Raw genomic sequence first — 25,082 nt, 5'->3', positions numbered from 1 at the left:
GACCAAGTAGCTCGGGTCGCTCGAGCGCTCCGGTTAGGTTTAAGCAGCCGCCGTCGGCTGTCGAACCCTCCCATTGCCAGCGTCGTCGCGTCGCTCGTCGGTCCACTGTACAGTGTACACCCCCGCCCTCTGTTGTACCGCACTCCAGGCAGCCGGCCGCCGAGTCAATGAACCGGCCGTGGTCAGGGTCGGCGCGCCGCCTCTCACCAGCCGCGGGCGGCGCCGTGACGCGTCACGGGGCGTCACGGCGCCACCGGCACTGGGCCGCGACCTTGGGGGTTCCCGGCGCGTAAATTCGTTGACGGAGGTGGGACCGAATCCGCAGAATGTTCCGGTTGGTTCGGACCGTGCTAGCCGGGCCAGGGTCGCCAGTATCCGGTCTGAGGAGACCCTCGGGCATCCATCGTAAACGTCCACTCAACGAGGACGCATTCGAGAAGGCCTGTTGGTGTTTACGGCTGACTAAAAAACACCTCGTGGAAGCTTCTCCAGCGCGTCATTCAAGGCATATGACGATGACAATGCGTGCTTTGCATACGTTGTGCGTGCAAGGTCGGCACGTTACAAATACAAAGCACAGGAAGCAGAAGCGCTACGTCGCTGCAGATTGCAGTTTGCATGCGTCATTGTTGATGCTGAGCCTATCATACGGAAACAAACAACGTTGGCAAGCGCTTGCAAAGTGGAGCATCATCTAAAAGAGTCGATAGGCGTTATCACAAGTGTATTCGCGGCCATTGGGGCGACGTAAGAAAAGAAGAAAACAACTGGCCCCAAGAACTTTAAATTATCAGTTAGCATGCACCTTTTCCTTGATGTGTAAAGAATTTACCATTAATTGTTCGAGAAAATTGCATTTAAAATCTTCCATTTATGCTTTTTTCATCGTTTGCACAATATGTTCTTTTACTAAGCTAGAAACACTAATTAGAAATAGTTCCCGCATCATCGTCAAGAACAATAGGGGAGGCTTGAAGTTAATACAATGATCTAAACGGTTTTGTAATCTTTGTGAAGACACTTATAAAATTGCCTGTAGAAATATTGAAGGCAAAAGTTCAACTTTTTCACAAGACTGATGTCTATAAACCTATTCAACGTGTGACAACTCAGCCGGTATTTCGTCGCCTACAGCCCAGCTTTCCCTAGTGACCGATAGAGGCGCTGCTATCGATGTCCGCCCGTGCCGCCTAACGTGAAACGGGATAGCATGCCGAATAAATAGTAAATACACACCACTGTATAGTGTATAGGTAACTGAGAAGACACGACACACTTCAGAGTGCAGACGGCTGCCAGAAGCCTGCATTCTAGGGACCTTCCGATATTCTAAAGGTGAAGTGCTGTAAGGTGAGCAGAACACCGCACCCTAATTTCTGTGGCTGTGGTGATTGAGCGGAAACTGGACGTCTAAAGACCAAACTTAAGAGATTTAGGCATTAGCAACTGAACATTTAGCATCTACAAGAACATTTCCTTATATTCTATACAGCAAACAGCATCACTTTTTATTAGCTAGGTACCTGACATTCGCAATTTTGAAATGGGGCTCCCACGACCTACTTCTATAGACTCCGACGAAGGCAGTTTCTTCATCCCGTGTCAAATCACTGAAGCAAGCTACTGTGTCCCCTGTTTTCGGAGTCACGACTCATTGGGTAGCTGACGTCACCACCCGCTTTGAGACATTACTTCAGCGCACAGGTCATCCCGCAATAGTCAGCGAGCAGTGACTCAAATTGATCTTTACAGCGTCAGCGGCCCGGGTCGCACCATTGACGACCGTCTATTTACTTGCGTCATAGATAATCCAAAAATCAGCGCAGCATCACTCCCGTCCAATATTCACTCATTAACCCTCGCCGGACCTATTGGTTTTCTACATACGCGCCGGCCGAGGGGGGGGGGGCGGGTACGACCCCTCCCCTCGCCGTTTCGCCCCTGGTGGAGCTAGCGCGTCGCGGAAAAAACGAGCGTGTGCGCCGTTACGAGACGCAGAGATTGGTACCCGATTTTAAGGTCCTAGGTCAACCGGTGACCTCTGAGGTCAGGTCAAGTGCCCCAAGGTACGGTTCAGTTTTTGGTGAATAACTTCGCAAAAAACGGCCGCAGAGCGCCGATTTTGGCAGCATCGTGTTCGTCTCGCTCAGGCGCGTCGAATGATATACTTTTTGTCCGGGTCAGGTCAACTTGGGGTGTTGACCTCAGGTCAAGGTCAGGTCAGCACCCCCAGGTCACGAAGTTGGTCGAAAGAGGTCATGTCGCATATCATTCGATTCGGCAGGTCTTCCTGAGTCCATTGGTGGCTTTCCCGACTCGCTAGCTCAATTTGATCAAGAGTTATTGACGAAAAACTAATATGACCTTGATGACGTCATAAATGACGTCACGCAAGGTCAACATTGAAAAAGTGACGCATCTAACCTTGCAAGGAGTGCATAAAATCACGATTCTGTGTGCTTGAGATAGTTGGAGATCGCTCCCGGCGCCAGAATAGCAGTTTTCATTTTTCCCCATTGACTCATAATGGTGAGGTCACGAAAATGACCTGACCTCATATGACCTTTAAGAAAAATCCGAGATATACAAGTTGTGGGACTCATAATGGATACTAGATCCTGCAAGTTTCATTTCCCTGTGACATCTCCTCTGGCAGTGAGAGCGTTGCGAAGTTGCGACATCTGAAGACCGTGCAGAGGTTCACTTATGACGTCATAGGTCAGTGACCTGACCTGACCCAAAAATGCGGTTGGTGTCAAAAGATGCGGCTTGGATCAAAGGTCAGGTATGCCAAGTTTCAGCTCTCTATCGCCAGCGTGTTCGGAGCTATCGCGAAAAAACCCTATGGGGGGGGGGCGGCACCCGCCCCCCCCTCGGCCGGCGAGGGTTAAAAGATTGATTGTATAATGCGTATCGCGCATAGTCCCGATTGACATGCGAGCCTGAAGTAACTTACATATGTAATAATGTCTTAGTGCCTTCTTATACTCGTAAAGTGTACCTATCCGTTGGCCTGCCACGATCCCCAGCGGCGTGCTATCCATGCCAAATTATCAATGACTTCGGACAGGTGTTAACGAGTCGCGATAACTAAAAACACACGATCACTTGGCTACGTCCGAAGGGGAGAGGTGTTAACTTTTTTACAAACGGAAGTACAAATTCAAAAAGTAGGTACATCAAAATGTAAAAATTGCTTTGGGATTGTTACCAGGCGACTATCGTCTTTACATTCTGAACGGCTTCACCGTCAAAAAGAGACAAGAGTCGCACTCTTGAGCCAAAATCAAAATTGATATGGAAAGTTATCGGATGCATACGTTTTGAGAATCACACCGGTGCAGAAGTGACCAGAGGTTTCGGAGTCGTGGTATAGCGTCCCTCCGACTGCGCTGCGACTCCGACTCGAACTGAAATTGTCAACAAAACGGATGCCCGACTCGAGATCGGCGCCAACGCAAGCAATACATCTGACCCGTCATGTAGATCAATACATGACCCGTCATACGAGACCTCAGAGATGAGGACTGAGACCGGGTTGAATCCGGCCATAACCCTGCCTTGAGGGGCACCTGACTGCCTGGGGCGATCGGTGCCCGGCACGAGCAGGTCAGCGGTGACGTCATCAGTTACGTCACGGTGCTCTCCGGCGGCGGGAGGCACGGGCGGCGGCAGAGGCGTCATTGCCTCACGCGCGGTTCACGACGGACTGACGCGCCGAACCCAATGTGTCCCAGTTGTGAAACTGGGCTGTGTCCCCGGATTTCGGCTCTGGTAGGGGAGGTGACCGACTACATTTAGCTCCGGCCGAGACCGGACGCTCTCCGCTGGCCGGGTCCGTGGGCGGCGGGCGCGCCCTCCTATATCGAGTGGCGTTTCTCCCTGCCTGGTGAGATGGCCTCGGCGCACTAGGCTCGGCTCGTGCCAGCGCGTTGCAACAGGCCGGCGGCGGCGCCGAGTGCGCCACAACCGTCACTGCTGACTGCCGCGCCATGACAAACACGATGACGGTGTCAGATCTCCGCCGCCGCCCCCGACACGACTGTTGCGCGCGCACCGACGCCAACACACGGACACGCCGTAATTCTGCCGGTAATCATTGCGGCGCCAAACTGTTCGGCGTTCAGTCACTCGCCTTTCTCAATAACCCTTACGTGCACTCTGTAATTTGGTGGAAATTTTGATGGAGCTTTGCGCGAAATTGCGTATGATACAGGACATGCACCTTCAAACGGTTGCACGTATGCCGCTTACTCGCCGCTCACTTCTACCTCACTCCATGTGGACATAAGGCAAAACTAAAAGCACGCAGAAGAAGATAGTTTGCCATTCTCCGTGAACTAAACATGAAGTACAAATAATACAGCACACCATTACGGCCGTTCAACCAACATAATCCAACCAACATGGTCCCGGACAGACCACACACTCCTCTTACCGATACACTTTCCCTGACAGACCGATATGCAACTACGGCAGCCCAGCAGTCTCCGCTGACCCGACGGCCGTATGCAAAACACGTGTCGTCACTGTGGAGTATGAAACGGACAGCCCACGTGCACTTCAACCTCCTGATCGCGATTTGGCACACATCCCGAAACGAATGTGTTTCTCTAACAAGGGGTTTGATACACTTTTGAACGGGTTAGAGGTCACGAATGTTCTCAGGCCATGACTACATCAATCACCCACAGAGGAGTTTGAATTCGCATCTTATTATAGTTACCGCTTCAGCACTCTAGCGCACTGTTCTAAGGCTTTCTTTCTGACAGCAGGCACTTTCCACTCATCCCCCTTCAGACCGGTCCTTTCACATCTCATCCAGGTCATACTCCAGGTTTCGCATCACGTCACTGGTGCAGCAGTCGCCGGGCCGTTTCTCTTAGCCCACGCTCCTCCCTCGGCTGGCACTGGTCTCCGACGTCCATCCGTCTCTCCACGCGTCCCTCCTCTGTCTGCTACTGGTCTCCGAAGATCGTCTTTCTCTTCCCGGGTCCCTTCACGAAGAGGAATTCCTCCCCTGTCCGGCACTGGTCTCCAAGGTCCGTACCTCGTTCCCTGCGTTCCTCCGCTGTCTGCTACTGACCTCCCAGGATCGTCTGTCTCTTCCCGCGTCCCTCTACCACCTCCCCTGTCCGGCAATGGTCTCCGAGTTCCGCCCCGGTCCCTCTCTCCCCGCGTCCCTCCACCATCGAGCACTCTTTCTCCGTGCGACCCCAGCCTCCGCACACCCCGGCAGTGGCTCTCACACGCCTCTTTGGTGACGAACCGGTTCCTGTTGCCTCCACATCCGCCGTAGATGAAGGCGAAGCAGGCGGCCAGGTCGGCGTTGTAGTAGTAAAACTGAGGTAGGTAGTGGTGACAGGGGCCGGGTCGGGGACGCAGCAGGCAGGCGCGCCGGCCGCGGGGACGCCGCCGACGACCCGGGGGTCTGTGGAGGGGCAGCGGCCGGCTTCGACGGTGATGGGGCGCTCTTGAGATGGCTGGGGAGGTTAGGTTCCCCTTTCCTGAAACCAAAGCAGGTGTAGTAGAGGGATTCGTTGTTGGTGGAACACTTGAAGTCTCGTTTCGTTTCGTTTCGTTAGTCTCGTTCTCCACGCCGCCGTCCTGCACCTGGCTGCTGACAGTGCTTGATTCGCCTCCTGTGATGTTCATCTGAGCTTGTCCAATTATGACTTGCTTATCGACGCTCTCCATGCCACTGCTTTCCGAGCCGCTCACCGTACCATCACCTGTATCCACACATCTCTGCCGACACTCCGCGTTCGTGTGGAATCGATTAGCGTTGCCGCCGCAGCCTCGGTAGATAAACTGATGACAGCTCGCCGTGCGGACGTCGTAGTAAAACATGGGAGCGTACGAGCGACAAGAGCCGGAGTCTCGGGGAAGGAAGCAGATGTCCGCGCCTCCCGGGGGCGCCGCAGCCACATTGACGCTGGCTGGAGTTACTTCATGGCTGATAGTAGTCTCAGTAGAGTTCTCTTTGGTATTCGATTGGTCGTCGGTGAGGGTCTCGCATCTCTCTCTGCAATCCTCCAGTGTGTCAAAGTTGTTCCCGTTACCAGCACAGCCACCGTAGAGGAACGGCGTGCACACATCGGCGGCAGCCAGGTAGGTGTACCTCACGAGCTCGGCACCGCACTGACCGCTCACTCCGGCCTGCTGTAGACAGTCGGGGTCCACCGCGCTGTCCCCATCAGCTGAGTCGTGGTCTGTCAGACACGACCGCTCGCACTGACGCCGCGTGAAGAAGCGGTTAGCCGTGCCGTAGCAGCCGCCGTAGACGAACGTCACACACTGCCCCGTCTCGGCGTCGAAGGTCCACAGGAGCTGGCTGTCGGTGCACGGCCCGCGGCCGGCCGGGAGGAGGCAGACCGCTGGGCCGTCCGGTTCCACACACACCTCCCTGCACGCGCGCTCCGTGGGGAAGTTGTTGGAGTTTCCTCCGCATCCGGAGTACCAGAACGACACACAGTCGGCCTGCTCTTCGTCCAGGTACCAGCGGAGTGTGGGACCGGCCGAACAGCGACGGCCGCGGTCCCGGGGCAGACGACAGGCGGCCTGAGGTGGCGCGGTGGTTGGCCCGGCTGTGAGAGTTCCCTGACCTGTCGGGTACTCGGGAGGGTGCAGACTCACCGCCGCTGCTAGCAGAATGCTGAACACCACCACATGGAGAACACATGACAAACACGTGACACTGACACCAAGACGAGACATGGCTGTAACGAGCGACCCCCAACACGTGCCACCACCCACTGACGGAGAGGTCCGTTGTTCGCAGTTCCAGGCGGAAGGAGCACAGTTTCCGGACCGGCCGGGCTATCTCCGACCGGTCGGCAGTCGCCGGTCAGCGCCGATAGACGCGCTGTGCAACGGACACGCAGACGCCTATTCATGGAGAGCCACGGTGTAGCTCAGGGCTGACTGTCAGTGTAAATTGAAGCTTACCTAAAGACAAAAAACCTTCGCCGAGTGGCGACAGCACGAAGACACCTCAAATCCTTAGACTAGCACTCGAGTCGTTTGCAACTGTTTTACACCAAACAAACTGATCGACCGATAAAAACGCACGTGTAAAGAAAATTTGTTCTTTATTGAGTGTCTGGGCGAGAAGGGGGAGTATTTAGACAGATGCGAGTACTGGTACAGTGGCGGCGGTCGTTCACAGTGACCTCAGCAGGGCGGGGACCGGTCACAGAAGGAGAGGTACCAGCCGCTGCGGTACAGTCGGTAGGTACAGACCGGAGGTATAGGCCGCTCCACCTCCGTTCCAAGAGACAGCGGCTCCGTCCCGTCTCCTCAAACAGAGGCTCAGCCCCGTCCCTTCCAGACGGCGGCTGATGTTCGCTCCCACCCCGAGAGCTGATGTTCGCTAATACTGAGACAGCGGGTACCCCGAACACCGAGACACCTCACCACGCGAGACAGACACCCATTCGGGGTACAGATAAATCACTGGCCGCTGCGTACCACTATTGCTCTCCGCCGATGTAAAGATAAATACAAAACGAGCGCCACTACAAAACACACGCCTGCAAAGGTCTCACTCCGCGCCGCCGCAGCCGAAAATCGATTTCAGGCGCGCGAGATGCATATGAGCGGGCCGCCAGCCGGAGCTGGCCGGTCGGCCCGCGCAGGGAAGACGCCGCACGCGGGAGGTGGTCGGGCGGACGGGGCGCGAGCGCGCGCACACGTCCGCAATGCCCCAACAGGGAGAGCCGCCAGCGGCCGAAATCGCAAAGGTGAAAGACGGCACGGTACAAAGAACAGCGAGACCGAAGGCGAGTGATGACAGCGCGACACCTCCGCTACACACACGGACAAATACTCGAACTCATGCCGTCCAAAACAACTGATCAGTGTCCTTAGAGGACGGCCACTGGAAGAAACTTGTCACTATAAAAATACCACTGAATGCCTCCGTGGCGTGAATTCAAATATCTGCACGACATGTAGCGAGTTCTACTCCTCTACACAATGATCAGGAAGGGTGATACCCAGTCAATCTAGGAATATTAATACAAAACGCGAGTATTCACAATCACAAAGGCAACAGTTCACTCTCAAGAACCGAGAGTTGAACACAGATCCAATTCTACTGGCACAGAAAACGAAATATCTGGGCTACATCGCCCAAGTCAAACAGTTACGCAACGAACGAAAACATATACTGTAAACGTTCTGGCCTGCTATTTGGTACAAACGTAGGAGATCATGCAGAAAAAAAAAAAACACTCAGCTACAATATACAGCATGCATATGTAAATAAAAACAAAAGAAACGTAAAGCTGCTGAGAATACTTAGCTGCAAAACCTAGCTGTCTTACAAAAACAAAAAGACTCGACGACAATACTGTAAGGAAACGCATCGCTGACTAGCTACGACAGGAAAATCTCTTGTCTTTGGCAAAACCGGAGTTAAGCTACCTGAAGGCATTTCGAACGCCGTCTTGTATATATATACACTGTGTTTAGAACACTACAATCAGCGTCTAACGTGGTCCATGCAAGGCGATGGCTGTTGGCGCGGGGTGCGCGCCAGCTCGCGCGCGAGGCGCCGCGCCGCGGCTGATGACACGTCACGGGAGAGGGCGGGCTCTCTGGGAGCCCGGATATGCTGCTGTCGCTCGGCAGCGCCGGCCGGCCAGGTGGCAGCACGGTCGCTCCGTCAGGTGGCAGCACTACGCCAGGCGCATCTCCGGCACCGGCGACGGTATGGGCACGGGGACGGCCGGCGGGGCGACCGAGGCCGCCTGCATCGCCATCGGGCCCTTGGCGTAGGCGCTCTTAACGCCCGTCTTGCGCATCCACGAGACCAGGCGTGGTAGGGTGATGTTGTATTTCCGAGAGGCCTAGCGAGAAAGTCGAAAGATATATTCAGACGCTAGTAATGAACTAAAAGAAATGCGATTATTTGCACATATCCAGAAAATACCCTTACATTTAACAAAACAAAATGCCTTATCTGAAAAGTTGGAACTGTCACGTATTGAATGCTTACTGTTCGCCAAGTAGTTGATGTTTATTGGGGCTTTAGGGCGCGCCGACTACATAGCTACATTTAGTTAGTGAGGTCAGTTGAGTGCTTGAGGGGTTGAATATAAGTAAATGAGTGAGCGCACGACGTGCGCAAGCAAGCGAGAGCGAGAAAGAGAGAAAGAGAGAGAGAGAGAGAGAGAGAGAGAGAGAGAGAGAGAGAGAGAGAGAGAGAGAGAGAGAGAGAGAGAGAGAAAGAGAGAGAGAGAGAGAGAGAGAGAGAGAGAGAGAGAGAGAGAGAGAGAGAGAGAGAGAGAGAGAGAGAGAGAGAGAGAGAGAGAGAGAGAGAGAGAGAGAGAGAGACCTGACTACACCAGCGCTAGCCCCCGACCTCTTCTACATAGGCAGCTGACTGGCTGAACTGACTACTGAGACGGACAGGGCCCACAGGCTACTGTCATGGAGACTCGTGCACTGACCTTGGAGGCGGTGATAGTTCCGGCGCGTATCTCCTCCAGGGCGTCCCGCATCTCGGCACTCATCACACCGCGCGGCTTCCTCTTGCCTGCGGACAACGGCAAAGGAACACTAAAATCTAGAACACATACGCTATAACTGCAGAGTTACAGATAAGTAGGCAGGTGTGAGCGGTGAGGGTGCAGGGAGCGGCATAACATACAGTGTGCGGTAAGGGCTACCGCTGCTGGGAACATGGGGGAATATAGATGGTATGCACACCGTGACAGGCAGGTAAATAATTCGTGCCTGTATAGATCGTATGCTGGAACTTGTTATCGTAATCGTAACGACGCGTTGAACGGTATATTGCCAGGCAAGAGAATATCACTAGCAGTCTGATAATGCCCTTGCTTTTCGTTACCAGGCCATACAGAGCAACTCTATCATAATTCCGGGACGTTCTAATCCCCCCTTCCGTTTTCACTCATCTTATCAAATCATCAAGGCAAGGCTCTCACATACCTGCCATGCCGACGCGTCCGCGCGCCTTGACACCCTGTCGGCGCATGTTGACATACAGCGTCGGTATGGGGATGTCATACTGGATGGAAGCCTCGGCCACGGTGATCAGACCGGCGGAGATCTGCTGCAGCGCCGCCAGCACGTGCGGCGAGTCGGGCGTGTTCCGCTTAGAGACACCTAGCGGGCGAAACACAAGTGTTAGTTCGATTAACTCCCGCCGTATGGCGCTGCTGTCTACCACCCGCTGAGCGGCCCGAGGCGTAAACAGGGGCAAAAACGGCGCCGTCACCGCGGCGGCAGTCCGCCGGATAAATGGTGGGCCACTTCGGGAGGTCGTGGACCCGAGCCGCGCCGGCCGCCGACGCTCGGGCAGGGCCGGGCGGCTCTCTCGTGGGAGTTTTTCCCGACGTCCGCCCGCCGGCTCAGATCAACAGCACGGGCACCGATGTTACCGGCAGTAGCGGTGGTGGTGGTGGCCAGGTATTCGGGCAGTGACTCAGCTATACTGAGGGCACCTCATCACAAACAGAGCGGTCCGACTGGATAGTACAGGCCGTGCTGCGACTGGAGCTGCCCGCGGACCGGCTAGGATTACTGGCAAACAGAAACAGTCGCTACTCGCCGTTAGAGCCCCGATCTAGAACAATCAGCACACCTGACGATGAAATCCACCCACATAGCTTGGGCTTTGACTGTAAATCACCGGGATGCTGCATACCTTATCGTAGACTCAGCTCACACAAAATCACACCACGCCCAACTCCCTCCAAATTGTCCCAGCGCCAGAGCTAGGGGGACCATCTTTTAAGCGCGACTACCTCGAGTCATTCTGCTCGAATACCCCAGCCCGATTCCGTCGTTACTTACCGAGCGATGTGGGCGTGTCTCCACCCATTCCCGGCATGAAGAAGTGTCCGTGTCCGTTCTGGGGTGACGTGTAGGGCAGCAGCGGCGGCGGCGGCCGGCCGGCGGCGCCCCCGGCCTGGTCGGTACCCTCCCCGCGCTGAGGGGTCAGAGTGACCACGGGCGGGGGCGGCGGCGGCGGCGGGCCGTCCCCACAGCTGTCCGGGGAGGCGGCCACCGGCGGCTCCCGACCAAACTCGGCCAGCAGTGCCTGGAACGGAAAGACACGGAGCGTCAGCATACGACAGGTGCGGTGGGACATGTGCAACGCTGTGAATCGGAAACGGGGTTGGTCAACTATCATAGACATAACGGAAAGCCCGTAATTTCACATCAATGTCTACAATGCCATTTATTATGCAAAACATAGACCCGTTAACCACAAGTACTCGGCTACTTCTACATCAAAAGTCGAAACTCCCAAGCTCTCCGTCCAACATTTCGCACTTAACGTGCCGCCGGTCCGATTCCCTCACACTATGCGCGCCGCTGCCCATTCCTTCATCGCGCCGCTCGGACCGTTAGATCTGTAATGCCGTTCCATCAGCACCCAGGCCGCCGGGCGGCGGTCAGTGCCTCCCGGGCAGCCTATTCAATGACTGGCGGCTGGGCATGACTCGGCAGTTCGGCCCGACAGACAGGTACAGAGCGATCGCACACCGGCCGACGCCCGCGCACTCACGTACTTCACGCGCTGTGTGGGAGCCGGCAGGGAGGGAGCGAGGCAGTGAAGCGGCCACCGGATCACGCACTTCACAGGTTCGGTGGTAGTCGGCGCTCAAGCCAGTCTGGGCTTAGGCTGGATGGTTGACGTCATGGGTACGAATAGGTTGAGGCAGGTGTATGCAACGGTTGCGAACTTACCCAGAATCGGTCGCAACAGGGCGAGGTTCAAGACTGAATGAGTGTGAAAGATGGACTCCGATAGCAGTATTGGTGACCGTTGTTAAGAACTGCTTCGGCACATCGCCAAAACGTCGCATAAATATTGGACAAATATATAAATAAGATTTCTTGTAACTTATCTGCAGAACGACGGGAAGGCCTAGGCTATTAAAAACTTTGCAAAGTCAAAACGGCCGAAACACAACGTTCGATAGCGATGAGCCAAAATGAGAACAACTCAGCATTACCGAGCCTAATGCTCCGTACTCGTATATCGTGGTGGCTGGAAAACCCCACAGAGCTCCAGGCGGCGAACGATGAAACTCTGGACTGATATTGGGGCGATGAACTCTGACGATGTGACAATAAATGACGAGGTGAAAACACACCAAAATTCAACCAGTTGGATAACCTGAATAGAATCTAGGTCAGACCCGTCTTTACGACCAAAGAACGAAAAAAAAAACGGAGTCTCCCACCAAAACATAATACAACTTTAGACAATCAGCCAGATATCCAGAGCAGGTGGTGGCGAGATACGTAACAATCTAAGACGTGACGGTGAAACCTCGCAACCACCTCGCAAAAAACGAGACAAATGAAACCAATTTCCGCGATGACCGCTAATCACGCAAAAAGGCGGCGAGATGGTCGAGCAGTGTCAGGCGCCGTGTGTCCATTAGGAGATCCCGCCGTCCACCTGACGGCCTATCGCTCTCAGTCAGACCGTAACACGGACCGGCCTACTCCTCTCACTTAGACCGTCCGGCCCACGGACCAACATAAGACTCGGGATTGGGTGGGTGTTGTACAGTTTCGAAGACCTGCAACAACATTCCTCCAAAACTGGCCCTGTCAACGCAGACTGTTCCGCGTGTAAAGTGCCGTAGGTATAATCTAAACGAGTGCAAAATACCAATTTTCAGTACCTCAAGGGTAATGGAAGTGCTACTAACCATCCACCTTTCAACTTTCCAAATCATAACTGCTCCTCGGACCCCACACGATCCGAACTGCCAACCATTCGATCGTTCTCCCGGTCAGGCCCTCAACCCACACTAGTTTATCCCAGACGAAAGATCCACAAACGTTCGACCAGTCCCTCCCGGCTCACCTGCGGTCCGACGCTGGCCAGCGGTCCTCCCATCGGATGCGGCAGCGGCGGCGGCTGCGGGCCGGCCGACAGCGGCTGCAGCGGCGGTGGCGGCGTGTCCAGCACCGAGCGCCGCCGCTCCGGCTCCGGCGCCGGCTCCGGGCTCTCCGGGCCCGACTCGGAGCCGTCCGGCTCCTCCGGCTCCGGCTCCGGCCGCTCCGGGCGGCGCCGCTCGGCAGAGTCCCGGTCCTCGGCGTCATCGGAGAGCTCCTCGTCCGCGTCCGATTTGACCAGACCCTTGATCTGCAGACGTTCGGCGGCCTGGCGACGGAGACGGAGAGGTCAGACCACGAGGGCCGACGGCGGGGGACGCGCGGACTTAGATGACATGATCCGCGGAGTAAATATGTCGCACCATAGGTAAAATGCGATTCGGACAGCATTTAGGAAAATAACAAGGTAAAAAGTCAACATGATGGTGATTTGGCAACAGGAAGAAGGGCGTACGGATATGATGGGCAAGTTTGGAAAACAAATATAACGAGCTTAAGGCCGCCCCACACTGGAACTCGCATGCGGGTTGCGAGTTTGCGGGTTTTAAGTTTGCGGGCATAACACTAATTCATAGAGTGATTAGACCGCTCCCTTGTGGTAATTTAATGAATGCAGTGAAGCCGGTTCACCTTCAGAAACTAACATATAGTCGCAATACCAGCGCAACGAACCAAAATTCGCCTCCAACGAAAAACCCGCAAACCTCGCAGAACTCGCAGACCTCGCAGCGAGGAAAATCGAAAGTTGACCCAAAATCAACTTTTGGGATGCGATGCAAGGTGGCTTGCAAGCTAAAAACATGTAGACTCGCTTGTTACATGGTAGTATGGGTCACTCAGCATAGATTATATTATTTAATTTTGAAGAAACCCGAAAACTCAAAAACTCGCAACCCGCATGCGAGTTCCAGTGTGGGGCGGCCTTAAATTGCCGCGAGCGAGCTCTACGAATTATCACGACCCTTCTCAACAGAAGATGAGGCAAATATGACTTGCATATTGACTTATCGGTTTAAGCACAGTTCCATCGCATTCAGTTCACTGGTTCATTTAATCTCCTTTTGTGGCATTTCATCGAGCGACATTAACGTTCTAGAGGCGCAGTGATGCGAATCTGTACGACCACGATTACCGCGTCCCGTCATTCCAACCATAGAACGATTCCAGAAGTGACGCAGCAAAACGTGCCAGCCTGAGACACTAACGGTGGCAGGCAGCCGAGGTACGGAGGCTGGCTGGTGCCCTGTGGTCGCTGGTAGGCGGGCTGGTTTTACCTTCAGACACGATAGTGACCGCTCTTCGAGAACTTCCCAGAATCAAATACCTACCACCGAAACGTACTAATATCTAGGAGAGCATGCATCAAATGTCGAATCGTGATTCCAGCTGAATGCCCTTCAGGATTCTAGCTAGTTAAAAGCACAATCATAATTTCTCACGAGCCATGGCGATTCCCTAATATGCCAACGATTCTCTGCCACATCCACAGACCATCCACCGTCCCTAATTTCCTAGTTCCTACCTAGCTTCTGGCTGCTTCCTTCCTTCCTTCCTTCCTTGCCAGCTTAGGCCGGGTCCCGCGGGGCCCGGCCCGTCTCCACCAGGAAGTCTACGATGAGGTCAGCTTCGGTGGAGAATATCTCCCCCAGCGTCGGCAGGGGGCCCCACCGGCGGGTCCGAGGCCCCTGGTGTGCGGGGCAGTCCATCAGCAGGTGCGGGACCGAGTCCGGCTCGCCGCAGTCGACGCACGCGTCGGACTCGGCCAGTCCGAGTCGGTGCCGGGTGTCTCCTGTCAGGGGCGAACATCCCACCCGGAGCTGCGCCACGGTCACCGACGCTCGGCGGTCCAGTCCGTCGTGCCCGGGCGTCGGGTCGGGGTGCGGGTGGCTGCGTCTGGCGCGCGCATCACACATCGCCCGCGCCCGGCGGGCCACCACGGCTCTCGCCGACCACAGGTCCACAGGGATCTGGTCCTGTCTGCGCGAGCTCCCGATCGCTGCCAGACGGTCCGCCTCCTCGTTCTCCGGCAGGCCCGCGTGGCCGGGCACCCACTGCAAGTGGAGCCTGTGGCCTGAACGAGTGATGGTGTCTAGCAGGTCCCTGATCTCCGCTACCAGAGCCGACTGGGAGTCCGCCGTGTCTTGTAGCGACTGGATGGCAGCGCGCGAGTCGCAGCAGAGGAGGAGCATACTCGGCCGGTCAGGCAGATCGCCCGCGGCCTCGGCCAGCGCCTCGCGGATGGCCACGAGTTCAGCCCGGGTGCTGCTGCATACCTTCCTGGCCGCTACCGTTAGCTGAACGGTGCGGGACTCCTGGTGGAAGATCAGCAGGGCTTCCCCCTCCGCCGTCGTGCGTGCCGCCCCCAGCCGAACCGTCGGTCCAGATGGACACGTCGGGCTGCGGGAGAGACGCCAGCGTCTTCTCCGCTGCAGCTCTTCTCGCTTCCGGTGGGTCTGTGCGCGAGGTGGGCACCGTCAGAGAGGTCGATGTAGTCAGACTTGTGGAGTCCGGTAGAAGGACAGGCGGTGTCAGGGCCAGCGGCTCCGCTGGGAGCTCCGCTATGCCCGCCTCGCTCGCCATCCAGGCAGCGACTCGCCGCACGCAGGGTTTTGCATCCAGCACGACGTCCTCATCGCACGGCAGGGGAGGGCCGGAGTTTGTGCCGGCTTGCTGTACCTCTCGAATCCAGGCTTCATGGGCTCTGTACTTAAGTCTCGGTGGGACGTCCCGATCAAACACCTCCTTTGCCGGGTCGTCGGGAGGGAGCCTCTTCAGTCTCTGGACTTCGTTCGAGGAGAGTTTCTTGGCTCGTACCGTGAGGGGTTCCAGCTGTGCCTCGGCGAGCAGTGCGTCTCGTCTGGTCGGGCGGATGCAGCCCGTGATGATACGGGCGCATGCGTTTTGCTCCGCTTCCAGGGCTTGTCTAGAGGCCGGGGCGGCATGTGTCATGTAGACTGCCGAGCCGTAGTCCGCCAGAGGCCTAATATATCCTATATAGGCTGCTCGGAGCGTGCGGCGGCTGCAGCCGTAGCTGCGTCCGGCGAGGGCGGCTAGGCAGTTTCTGCGTCTGGCCATCAACTTCTTCAGTTGCTTGATGTGCTCACTGAAGGTGAGGCCGCCGTCCATCTTGAGTCCCAGAAAGGTTGCTCCCGTAGGTCTGGCTGCTCCCGTACCCCCTCCCCCTCCCCTTTCCTCCGTAATCAGCGACAAAGTCGTCCGGGCGGCAGGCGGGACAGGCCGTCAATGCCGAGCGGCCACCGGGTGCGAATGCTGAGCACACCCGCCTGTTGTGACGCCGTCAATCGGAGCAGAAGCGACACAGCATACCAATGGAATGTTTTTGTGCCGCGGTGAAAACGTATCGGGATATACTGCGGGTGTTACAGACCGGATCAATGATTCGAGCATGGTGGGCGTCGGTGCTCGTTGCAGTGAAAGGAGGAGAACAATATAGTGTAATGAAACGTGAACATAAACAAAGGCTAGCAACTCGTAAATTCTATGACTTGCAGGAGCGAACCCCAGCAAGACAAAAGAATCCAACGCTGATCAATTGCGTGCTTTTGAGCAGCTTTATCGATTCAACAACTGCATGGTGCCATTGTCAACCATACCCGTAGTGTCGGTGTATGGTTAACGTTCATGTAGCAATGTAACTTGTAGCTCGAACACGGTCCACATCCAAACTCCGAATGCTGGCTATTTACAAAGTTTAGAAAGCTACGATCGTTATGTTTGCCGGTCGAAGACGGTAAAGTTTAAGTGTATAGCAGGCTCTGTGGCCACTGCGTCGCCGCTGACGGAAAATATTGACAATTGACTAACAGTGACTCGGGTAAAGATGGTTTGCTTAATTTCAACATTTGTTTTGTTTACTGAATTTCAGCTCTTTACATGCAAGTACGCACGGAAGCATTGATGAAGATAATCACGTATCTTTCAGTGTGTGTGCCACTTTCTTCGTCAGTTCCGGAGATCGGATTACACAAGTTGGTAGCACATCTACACGTTAAAACAAAGAACGGTCTGCCAGATATAGCCCCGGTTGTTTACCACCCGTTTGCGACTTTCTCTCCACCGACTAATGACTGGCAGTTTAGCTAGCAGCTGCCATGAATGACAATGCACCTGCCTCCTGCGCGTCTCGACTACCGTCTAGTTTCATCATCTTGTGTAAATCACGATACCGTGCCAGATAGTGGCACTAACGGCCGGCCAAACAAAAACAATCCGGTCGGCGGCCATTACATCCCGGCCGCCAGCCGACTGTCGAGTACCTGACTGAGGAGACCCACCGTCGACCCTGGTTCGGTCTGATGCCTCCATGGGGGTCCGCCCCTCCCTCCGTCCGCCCGGCCACCTCGGCCCCAGTCCCCCACTCCCCTCCTTTTTTGTCGCCGCTTCCCTCTAACGCCCATCAATCACGGGGACGGGCCATAAGTAGACATGAGTTATGCCGCATTACGCCAGGGGAAAACCGCAAGGGTTCCACATATAGCACTTGCGCACAATACTCCGCAGGAAGCCGGCAAGGTCCAGACGGGGTAGGCCGCAAATACCGTCAAATACGTCTACCGAATAAAATAGGAGTTCCGGCGCGGGCGCGGGTGCGGGGTCTAAGGCTCAGGAATTTTCGGTAAGCCACCAAAACGGGGGACGTCAGACATGGACGTGAGGGAGTAGTGGCGTGGGACACAGGAGGGGGCTGCGCGCCCAGGGATACGGGGGGACTGTGATGTCACCACGGTCCGCGGTGACACCACAAAGTCGACACGGTCACCAGTAAAGCCCACCTAGACAGGATCCCGCACAAACAGACACCCCCGATAGGCGTTATCACAAGTGTATTCGCGGCCATTGGGGCGACGTAAGAAAAGAAGAAAACAACTGGCCCCAAGAACTTTAAATTATCAGTTAGCATGCACCTTTTCCTTGATCTGTAGATAATTTACCATTAATTGCTAGAGAAAATTGCATTTAATATCTTACATTTATGCTTTTTTCATCGTTTGCACAATATGTTCTTTTACTAAGCTATAAACACTAATTAGAAATAGTTCCCGCATCATCGTCAAGAACAATAGGGAAGGCTTGAAGTGAATACAATAATCTAAACGGTTTTGTAATCTATGTGAAGACACTTCTAAAATTGCCTGTAGAAATATTGAAGGCAAAAGTTCAAATTTTTTCACAAGACTGATGTCTATAAACCTATTCAACGTGTGACAACTCAGCCGGTATTTCTTCGCCTACAGCCCAGCTTTCCCTAGTGACCGATAGAGGCGCTGCTATCGATGTCCGCCCGTGCCGCCTAACGCAACACCGTAGCGAGTCACTGTGCCTAAAATTTTGGGGTACGTGCCGACAGTCCTTCGGATATTTATCCCTTCAAACAATTGTAAGATAGTAAAAAATAGAGGTGCAATGTCACAATTTACCAGCATATGTAGAATATCCAAGACAGTTAGGATAAATGATAACAATAACACGTCAAATGTATATTTAAACACACAAAGCTTTCGGTATGAAAATACCTTGATCACTGTGTTAACAGAAATGAGGACAGAAATTGTCACCGGCAGCTTGTACAAAAATATAAAATAACACTCGAAAAATAGATCACAAATCACAATCACGAGATTATCTATCGGGGTCCTGCCACTAAGCTTACAGCGCATGTTGCTAAAGTTATAAATCCAGTCCTAGTATTGATGGTATCGCGTGCTGATATGTGAGCCGCTTCTAAGATTTTTCGTGTCGTTTTTCGTGCGCCTTTCTCTAATAATCGAGTTGCTCCCCAGTTCGGTAAATGATGAGATTGTTCGGCATGTACGACGATTGCGTTCGATGTTCGATGAAACTTAAGGTCACTTTTATGTTCTTTAAGTCTCGTTTCGACCCCCCTCCCCGTTTCTCCCACGTAGCTTTTGTTACACCCACCACAAGGAATTTCGTATACTACACTTTTCGGAGAATCGGATGTGTCGGACGTCTCTTTCGGTCTTCGTTTAATCATCTCGTGTATCTTCGTTCCCGTGTTCGTTGCTACTCGTACGCCTGTCTTCTCAAGTGATTTAGAAATAACCTCCGCGCTCTTGAAGTTTGGAATCGATATCCATTTTCGCTTTTTCCTTCCTTGTTCTTTTTCCTTTTGTTTTGGGTTCTTCTTTATTCGTTCGGCCTTTTGCTTTTGCCGAATGAGATATCCCTTCGGGTATTTCAGTTTCGTGAAAGCGTTGTAAATATGTTTAATCTCTTCGTCCAGGAACTCCTCATCACAAATTCTCATTGCTCGTAAAAAGAAACCTATAACTATACCACTTTTCACACGTTCACTGTGGCCAGAGTAAAAATGAACATAATCTTCTTTATTGGTAATCGACACATCCGATTCTCCGAAAAGTGTAGTATACGAAATTCCTTGTGGTGGGTGTAACAAAAGCTACGTGGGAGAAACGGGGAGGGGGGTCGAAACGAGACTTAAAGAACATAAAAGTGACCTTAAGTTTCATCGAACATCGAACGCAATCGTCGTACATGCCGAACAATCTCATCATTTACCGAACTGGGGAGCAACTCGATTATTAGAGAAAGGCGCACGAAAAACGACACGAAAAATCTTAGAAGCGGCTCACATATCAGCACGCGATACCATCAATACCTACTAGGACTGGATTTATAACTTTAGCAACATGCGCTGTAAGCTTAGTGGCAGGACCCCGATAGATAATCTCGTGATTGTGATTTGTGATCTATTTTTCGAGTGTTATTTTATATTTTTGTACAAGCTGCCGGTGACAATTTCTGTCCTCATTTCTGTTAACACAGTGATCAAGGTATTTTCATACCGAAAGCTTTGTGTGTTTAAATATACATTTGACGTGTTATTGTTATCATTTATCCTTACCAGCATATCACCAGACAACCACATGTTGCCTTATTCGTTCTCAGTAGCTGATGAAATATCGATAAAAGCCGATCAAACATCGATGTAGCCGATCGAACTTAAAGGGACCCTCCCACCTTCAAAAAAGTAAATGAATTGGCATGAAAGTGATGTCGCTCGGTTCAGAAAGAGTGAAAACGAATATCTACCAAATTTCATCGGAAAATATTCACCGGTTTTCTAGATATTAGACTTTTACTTTTGTTTACTTTTTGGGATCTCCGCTGCTCCTAGCGACTTTATTTGAAAGTGCGGCATTTGTTGCGCGCAAAGCAGCATATACCACCGCATGCTACAAAACGTTTTAGTCAAACATTTAAAAATCGTTAGATATCTGCGCTGACGTCACACATTCAGAGGGGTATTCCTATGCATTAGCCCCTCTGAATCAAAATGCTGCAATTTTGAAATTCAATATTTCCGATTTAAGGCATTTCTCGATGTTGTGAGTGCCGAAACCGGTAATTGTGAGCCAGGGACCCCATTTTGGCTATCTCAACTCAAATCTAATTACGGAGCGAGCGAAGCGAGCGGAGTCTTTCCTTAGATTAACGGAAATTTCTGAGTATGAGCGGCCGGCCGGCCGGCCGGCCGGCCGTGCGGACGCTTTTGCGAGGCTTATATCTCAGCAACCACTTGACCGATTTACATGCGGTAATTTTTGTAGGGTAGCTTCATTCCTTCTACCAAGTATTGGACTATTCCCGATGCATGTGGGTGACCCCTTATGCACGTGCCACGTGCAAAACGAAGAGGTGTCAGTTTTGCAATTGTTGCAATATCTCGGTAACTACTTGGCCGATTGCGCTCAAAGTTGGCATGTAGGTAGGCACCCACTAGGCACTGCATATCCATGTGCCAGAGTTGGGGTGCTGCTGCACGTGCGCACGTGCAGGGGTCGTTTCCAGATCTCGAGAACGGCTCGACCGATTGCGCTCAAATTTGGTACACAGTTTGGGACCGGTTAGTAGGGTGCCGTGCACAAGTCAGTTGGGACCCATTTTGCACGTGCGCACGTGCAGGGTGCCGCTTCCAGATCTCGAGAACGGCTGGGCCGATTGTGCCCAAATTTGGCACATCGCTAGAGACCGGTTAGTAGGGTGCCGTGCACAAGTCAGTTGGAGGTACCCCCTCGCAATTTCGCACGTGCAAGGCCCACCCTCTCGCTCGCTCCGTTAGTCGCCCCATAAGGCGTTATACTGGTGTTAAGGTGGGAGGGTCCCTTTAACTCCGAACAAAAAGTAGCGATCAAATATCGATATAACTAGTTACCTACGTCGAAACACACGTCGGCTGCTGCGCAGTGGGTGTTCAGAAACAGTGCTTCAGTAAGCTCATAGTGCGGCCGCTGAACCCCGTATTTTACATTTCACGATTGGACTGTTAGCGAGGCAGACCGAAAAGACACACCGTCATGCTTAGTATCGACTATATTCTGCCTGTGCTGGCACTAAGTGCACGGTGACCAGCATAGGTGACCGACCATGACTGGAAATAATCGAACGGGAATGGACGGCGATGTGCAGGCATGGGACGGGATCGGAGCAAGTGAGCGGGGTTCGATGGTCTAAAACCCGGTCACTTGTCCAATGGTTTAAAACACGTGAAAATGAGTGCCAAAGGCTGGGAACCTCGTGTAACCGAGTCCAGTTGGAGTGAGATAACGACTGGGAAGCTGCACACGATATACCTACCTAGCATAAATACACATCAACTTGGGAGAATATACGATGAGCAGGAGCTCAACCTCTCTCGCAGATCAGACTCAGGCAGATGGACTCACAGGACAGTGGCAGCACACCAGACGGCAATCGAATCAGCCCAATGCCTCACCCTTATCATTTGGTTCCCGGCCCAGACATTGGTTCAATGCACGGTCAGGATCAAACCAAACACAAATCCATCCTGCAATCTTCAGATGAATATGGGAATGACTGCTGAACCCAGAACAAACACGTAGTGCACCAGAGCTACCAGTAACCTATACTGACACCCACACTCCAGTCACAAACGAACAGCGCTCACCTTCAGCAGGGCCTCCAGCTGGCTCTGGTCGATGGTGGCCTCCCCGCAGTACATGAACTCGATGAGGGTGCGCATCTCCAGCTCCGTGATCTCACTCAGCATCACTATCGGCGTCTCCTTGGCCGGGATGTTCTGGAAAATGGGTGGGAGGTGTTAAAGGATATCAGTATGAATTTCTTTGATAATGCACGATTCTATCCTTACTGAGCATGCTGTCTTATAAGGATGTTAGTGATATAAGGCATAACAACACTTGTAAAATCAGGGGTGACAAAATCATTCCCCTCACAATAACTCAGCATTGACTGGATATATTATACTGAACATTGGCTTAGTGAATAGGTGAATTAGTGAATAGGTGTACATTGACCAGATGATGCACTCTTGCGCATCATGGTTTGAGTGTTACTCCAGGCACATAAGTGCTGCAGGGGCTGCTTCCACAGCTCGAGAATGGCTGAGCCAATCAGGCTCAGATCAGATAGCCCTTAGGGTTAGCTTAGTAGGGCATCCCACACAAGCCAGTTGGGGTCTCATTTTGCACACATGCATAGGTATGCAGGGTGCCAATTCTATATCTAAGGAATGGCTGGGCCAAATGTGCTAAAAGCTGAAACACCTTTATCAGATTGGCCAGAATTAACTTTAGAATTGAATTGCATGGGCCACCAGCACCTGGCCACACAAGTTGATTGGAGGTCTCACTATGTACTGAACCAATCAATGAGAAGAGCACAGATCTGTCTAGCATTCCATAGAAGCAGTAATTTTAATTAGGCACTTACCTGTAGTGTCTTCTCAAAGTAGGAGCTGCATGATGCAAGGACTATCCTGTGCAGTTGAAATACTTGTCCATCACAGGCCACCATTACATCACTGAACATGTGATTATTCAACAACTTTGACAAATAATTGTCCCAATTCCGCTGATACTTGTTCCACTTTAATGAGAATTGCTGAGTGGAGCCCATGATGCTTGAGGCAGTGAGGCTGTTGGGCAGGTGGTACACCTGAAATCAAAATAGAATGGTGCACGTCAAACTGAAATAAGAAAATATCCAAATCTGCCAAAGCGCAAATCTTCACACCAATATTACAATATCAAATCTCTATCACCCAGTAGGCGGTAAGGCACCTCCTTCAAATCCATGAAAAGAAAATGCATCTGACTCGTTTCAGTACTTGTACTGGTGCGTTTCAGTTTTTTTCACTCTTGGATGAAACGTACATCCTACGCTTGCCATTATTCATTTAATACGAATTTAAATAACACTTATTTTGAGGTAATATAAATCTCACCAACTCACCCAAACCCTCACAGCCGACGGGGCGTGCACTCGCACACACACGTAAAAATAGCCTAAACAAAAGAGGGCATAAGAATTCAAGATAGGCAGACGAATCGTATTGAAAACAGGACGTCACAAAATATTACAGTATTTATTTCGACCATGCTCCCCATATTTTTTCGTTTTAGGATGTGCTTTTGATATTCAAAAACAAAGGAAGAAAAATAAAATGAGTTTTAAAATAAAAAATGCATCAACTGATTGATTTTCTTCTCACAAATTCTCATAGCTGGCGAAGTCGTGTGACAGGTGGCGCTAGGGTTTCGATTATAGATGTCGCAGACTTCGGAAATCACAACCACAATTCCATAACAGGCTGACGGTGGTGATCCGGATTCCGGATCCTCCATCCCTCCGTTCCATCGTTTCCAAATTCCATCCTCAGAATGCTGAAATCCTTCTCCTCCACGCGGCGACCCCCACGTCGGGACATGGACAGGCACCGGATCTCATGCGGGCTGCTCCCTTGGAGCGGCACGCTGCTCCCGAGGGAGCTCACCCCGTAGCCGGGTGCAGAGAGTGCTTGGGGGGGGGGGGAGGGGGGCTGGTCGGCTTGTCCATTCGGACGGGCTCAGCCCCGGCGACTCTCAGTCTAGGGTGTCTGCCCAGACCAATGTCTCCCCCTAATTTGAATCTCTGAAGATCAAAGGTTTCCTACTTCGATCATAAAACTTACTGACTGCCTGAACACTGGCGGATCCAACACTGGCCAATTCGGAGAAACTGTTTTGGGGTGCCCCGCCCACCCCCCAACGTCCTAGACCGCTTTTCTGGATCCGCATATATGTGCCTGAATCGACGAAATCTGCAGGATATAGTAAACCAAGGGACTTGCCTAACTAATTTGTCGTCCATAGGGAAAGGTAGGTAGGTATACCTACCTATCAGTACCTACCGTTGCCTAAGTAGTTGGTACCGATGTGAGGTTTTCCCAAATTTGTCAGATTTCTCAAATTAACACTCTGAGTGGGGCCGTCTCAAGTTTGTAGCCCTCGGAGGACGACGTAGGGTTCTTGGATGTCAGTGGTGGACCTCATAGGCCGGGATGGTCCTAAAGAGGAGGATGGTCCTCAGTCCCCCAGTGACTGACGTGATCATTAAAGCCTCTGCGTGACTCAAACGGTCCCCACAGGTCAACTTTGAGCCCTCGGGTCTTTGGGGTCCTCACAGACCGGCCTTGGACCTTCAAATGTCAGCGTGTGGGTGGGAGATAACGGCTTGAAGGCAACAAACGGGCATCAACCGTCGCACTGATAAGGAGCGGGAGGTCAGATGAATTCCTTGGCTTTTCACGAATAACTCTAGTCATTTTTACGCGATCACGTAAAAAGCGATGGATAGCGACGAAAGTTTTAGTACCTACTCTCGTGATAATCAATATAATGCCTAGATAGATACTCTTAATTTCATGACCTATTGACCCAAGTGACCTTTGACCTACCAGACGTCTTTCGAGACCATGTCAGGCCGTTATATACCGATTCGGAGCATGTGCCTGTACGTTTCCCGACTTTATGTGATTAGAAACGTGTCAACATGTGACATGCTGAGTGTCCCATGGTTTATAGTGGATGCTGACTGCTGAGGTCACGCAAAGGTCAGGTCAAGGTTATTGACAGATGGTATGCGGGCGGACACAAAAAAAAACGATGAATGGAAATCACATGTATTACAAACCACTGATCATGATTTGATTTCAACTATAATTTACCGTAACAAGGTAACAACGTGCTGTACAATGGGTATGAATTGTACATGCCTGCATACATTCACAACATCGTTGACGAGCGGCGGCGATCACACACTTCCTCGCTAACCCGCGACCTGGTGGGGGGGGGCTATTTTTTGCCCCCCCCCTCCAGACTTTTCGA

At 52.5% G+C, this 25,082-nt stretch overlaps 2 protein-coding genes across 2 annotated transcripts; both read right to left on the bottom strand.

The window, feature by feature from the left end:
* Positions 1 to 4,314: 4,314 nt before the first annotated feature.
* LOC122391355 (papilin-like) lies at positions 4,315 to 7,073 on the bottom strand. Its single transcript, XM_043385158.1, has one exon. It carries the CDS (start codon positions 6,715 to 6,717, stop codon positions 4,846 to 4,848), a length of 1,872 nt encoding a protein of 623 aa, XP_043241093.1. The 5' UTR covers positions 6,718 to 7,073; the 3' UTR covers positions 4,315 to 4,845.
* A 1,371-nt stretch (positions 7,074 to 8,444) lies between these two features.
* Positions 8,445 to 23,222, bottom strand: LOC122391356 (protein bric-a-brac 1-like). Its single transcript, XM_043385159.1, has 8 exons — positions 23,170 to 23,222; positions 22,648 to 22,872; positions 21,863 to 21,994; positions 12,860 to 13,159; positions 10,825 to 11,071; positions 9,958 to 10,134; positions 9,456 to 9,541; positions 8,445 to 8,852 (listed from the first exon to the last, which is right to left on the bottom strand). The coding sequence occupies exons 2-8, from the start codon at positions 22,831 to 22,833 to the stop codon at positions 8,682 to 8,684; spliced, it is 1,299 nt and encodes a 432-aa protein (XP_043241094.1). The 5' UTR covers positions 22,834 to 22,872; positions 23,170 to 23,222; the 3' UTR covers positions 8,445 to 8,681.
* Between the last annotated feature and the right edge of the window lie 1,860 nt (positions 23,223 to 25,082).

Source organism: Amphibalanus amphitrite, unplaced genomic scaffold, assembly GCF_019059575.1.
Source record: "Amphibalanus amphitrite isolate SeventyFive unplaced genomic scaffold, NRLGWU_Aamphi_draft 000434F_arrow, whole genome shotgun sequence".
NCBI classification, from domain to species: domain Eukaryota; kingdom Metazoa; phylum Arthropoda; class Thecostraca; order Balanomorpha; family Balanidae; genus Amphibalanus; species Amphibalanus amphitrite.
The sequence above is the reverse complement of the archived record's forward strand: the minus strand, read 5'-3'. Positions and strand labels throughout refer to the sequence as shown.

Coding starts and splice junctions, on each gene's coding strand:
- LOC122391356 (XM_043385159.1), bottom strand. CDS start 22,833: ATGGGCTCCACTCAGCAATTCTCATTAAAGTGGAACAAGTATCAGCGG. Junction 11,072..12,859: donor TGGCCAGCGTCGGACCGCAG/GTGAGCCGGGAG, acceptor TTTCCGTTCCAG/GCACTGCTGGCCGAGTTTGG. Junction 9,542..9,957: donor CGGACGCGTCGGCATGGCAG/GTATGTGAGAGC, acceptor CGTTGTCCGCAG/GCAAGAGGAAGCCGCGCGGT.
- LOC122391355 (XM_043385158.1), bottom strand. CDS start 6,717: ATGTCTCGTCTTGGTGTCAGTGTCACGTGTTTGTCATGTGTTCTCCAT.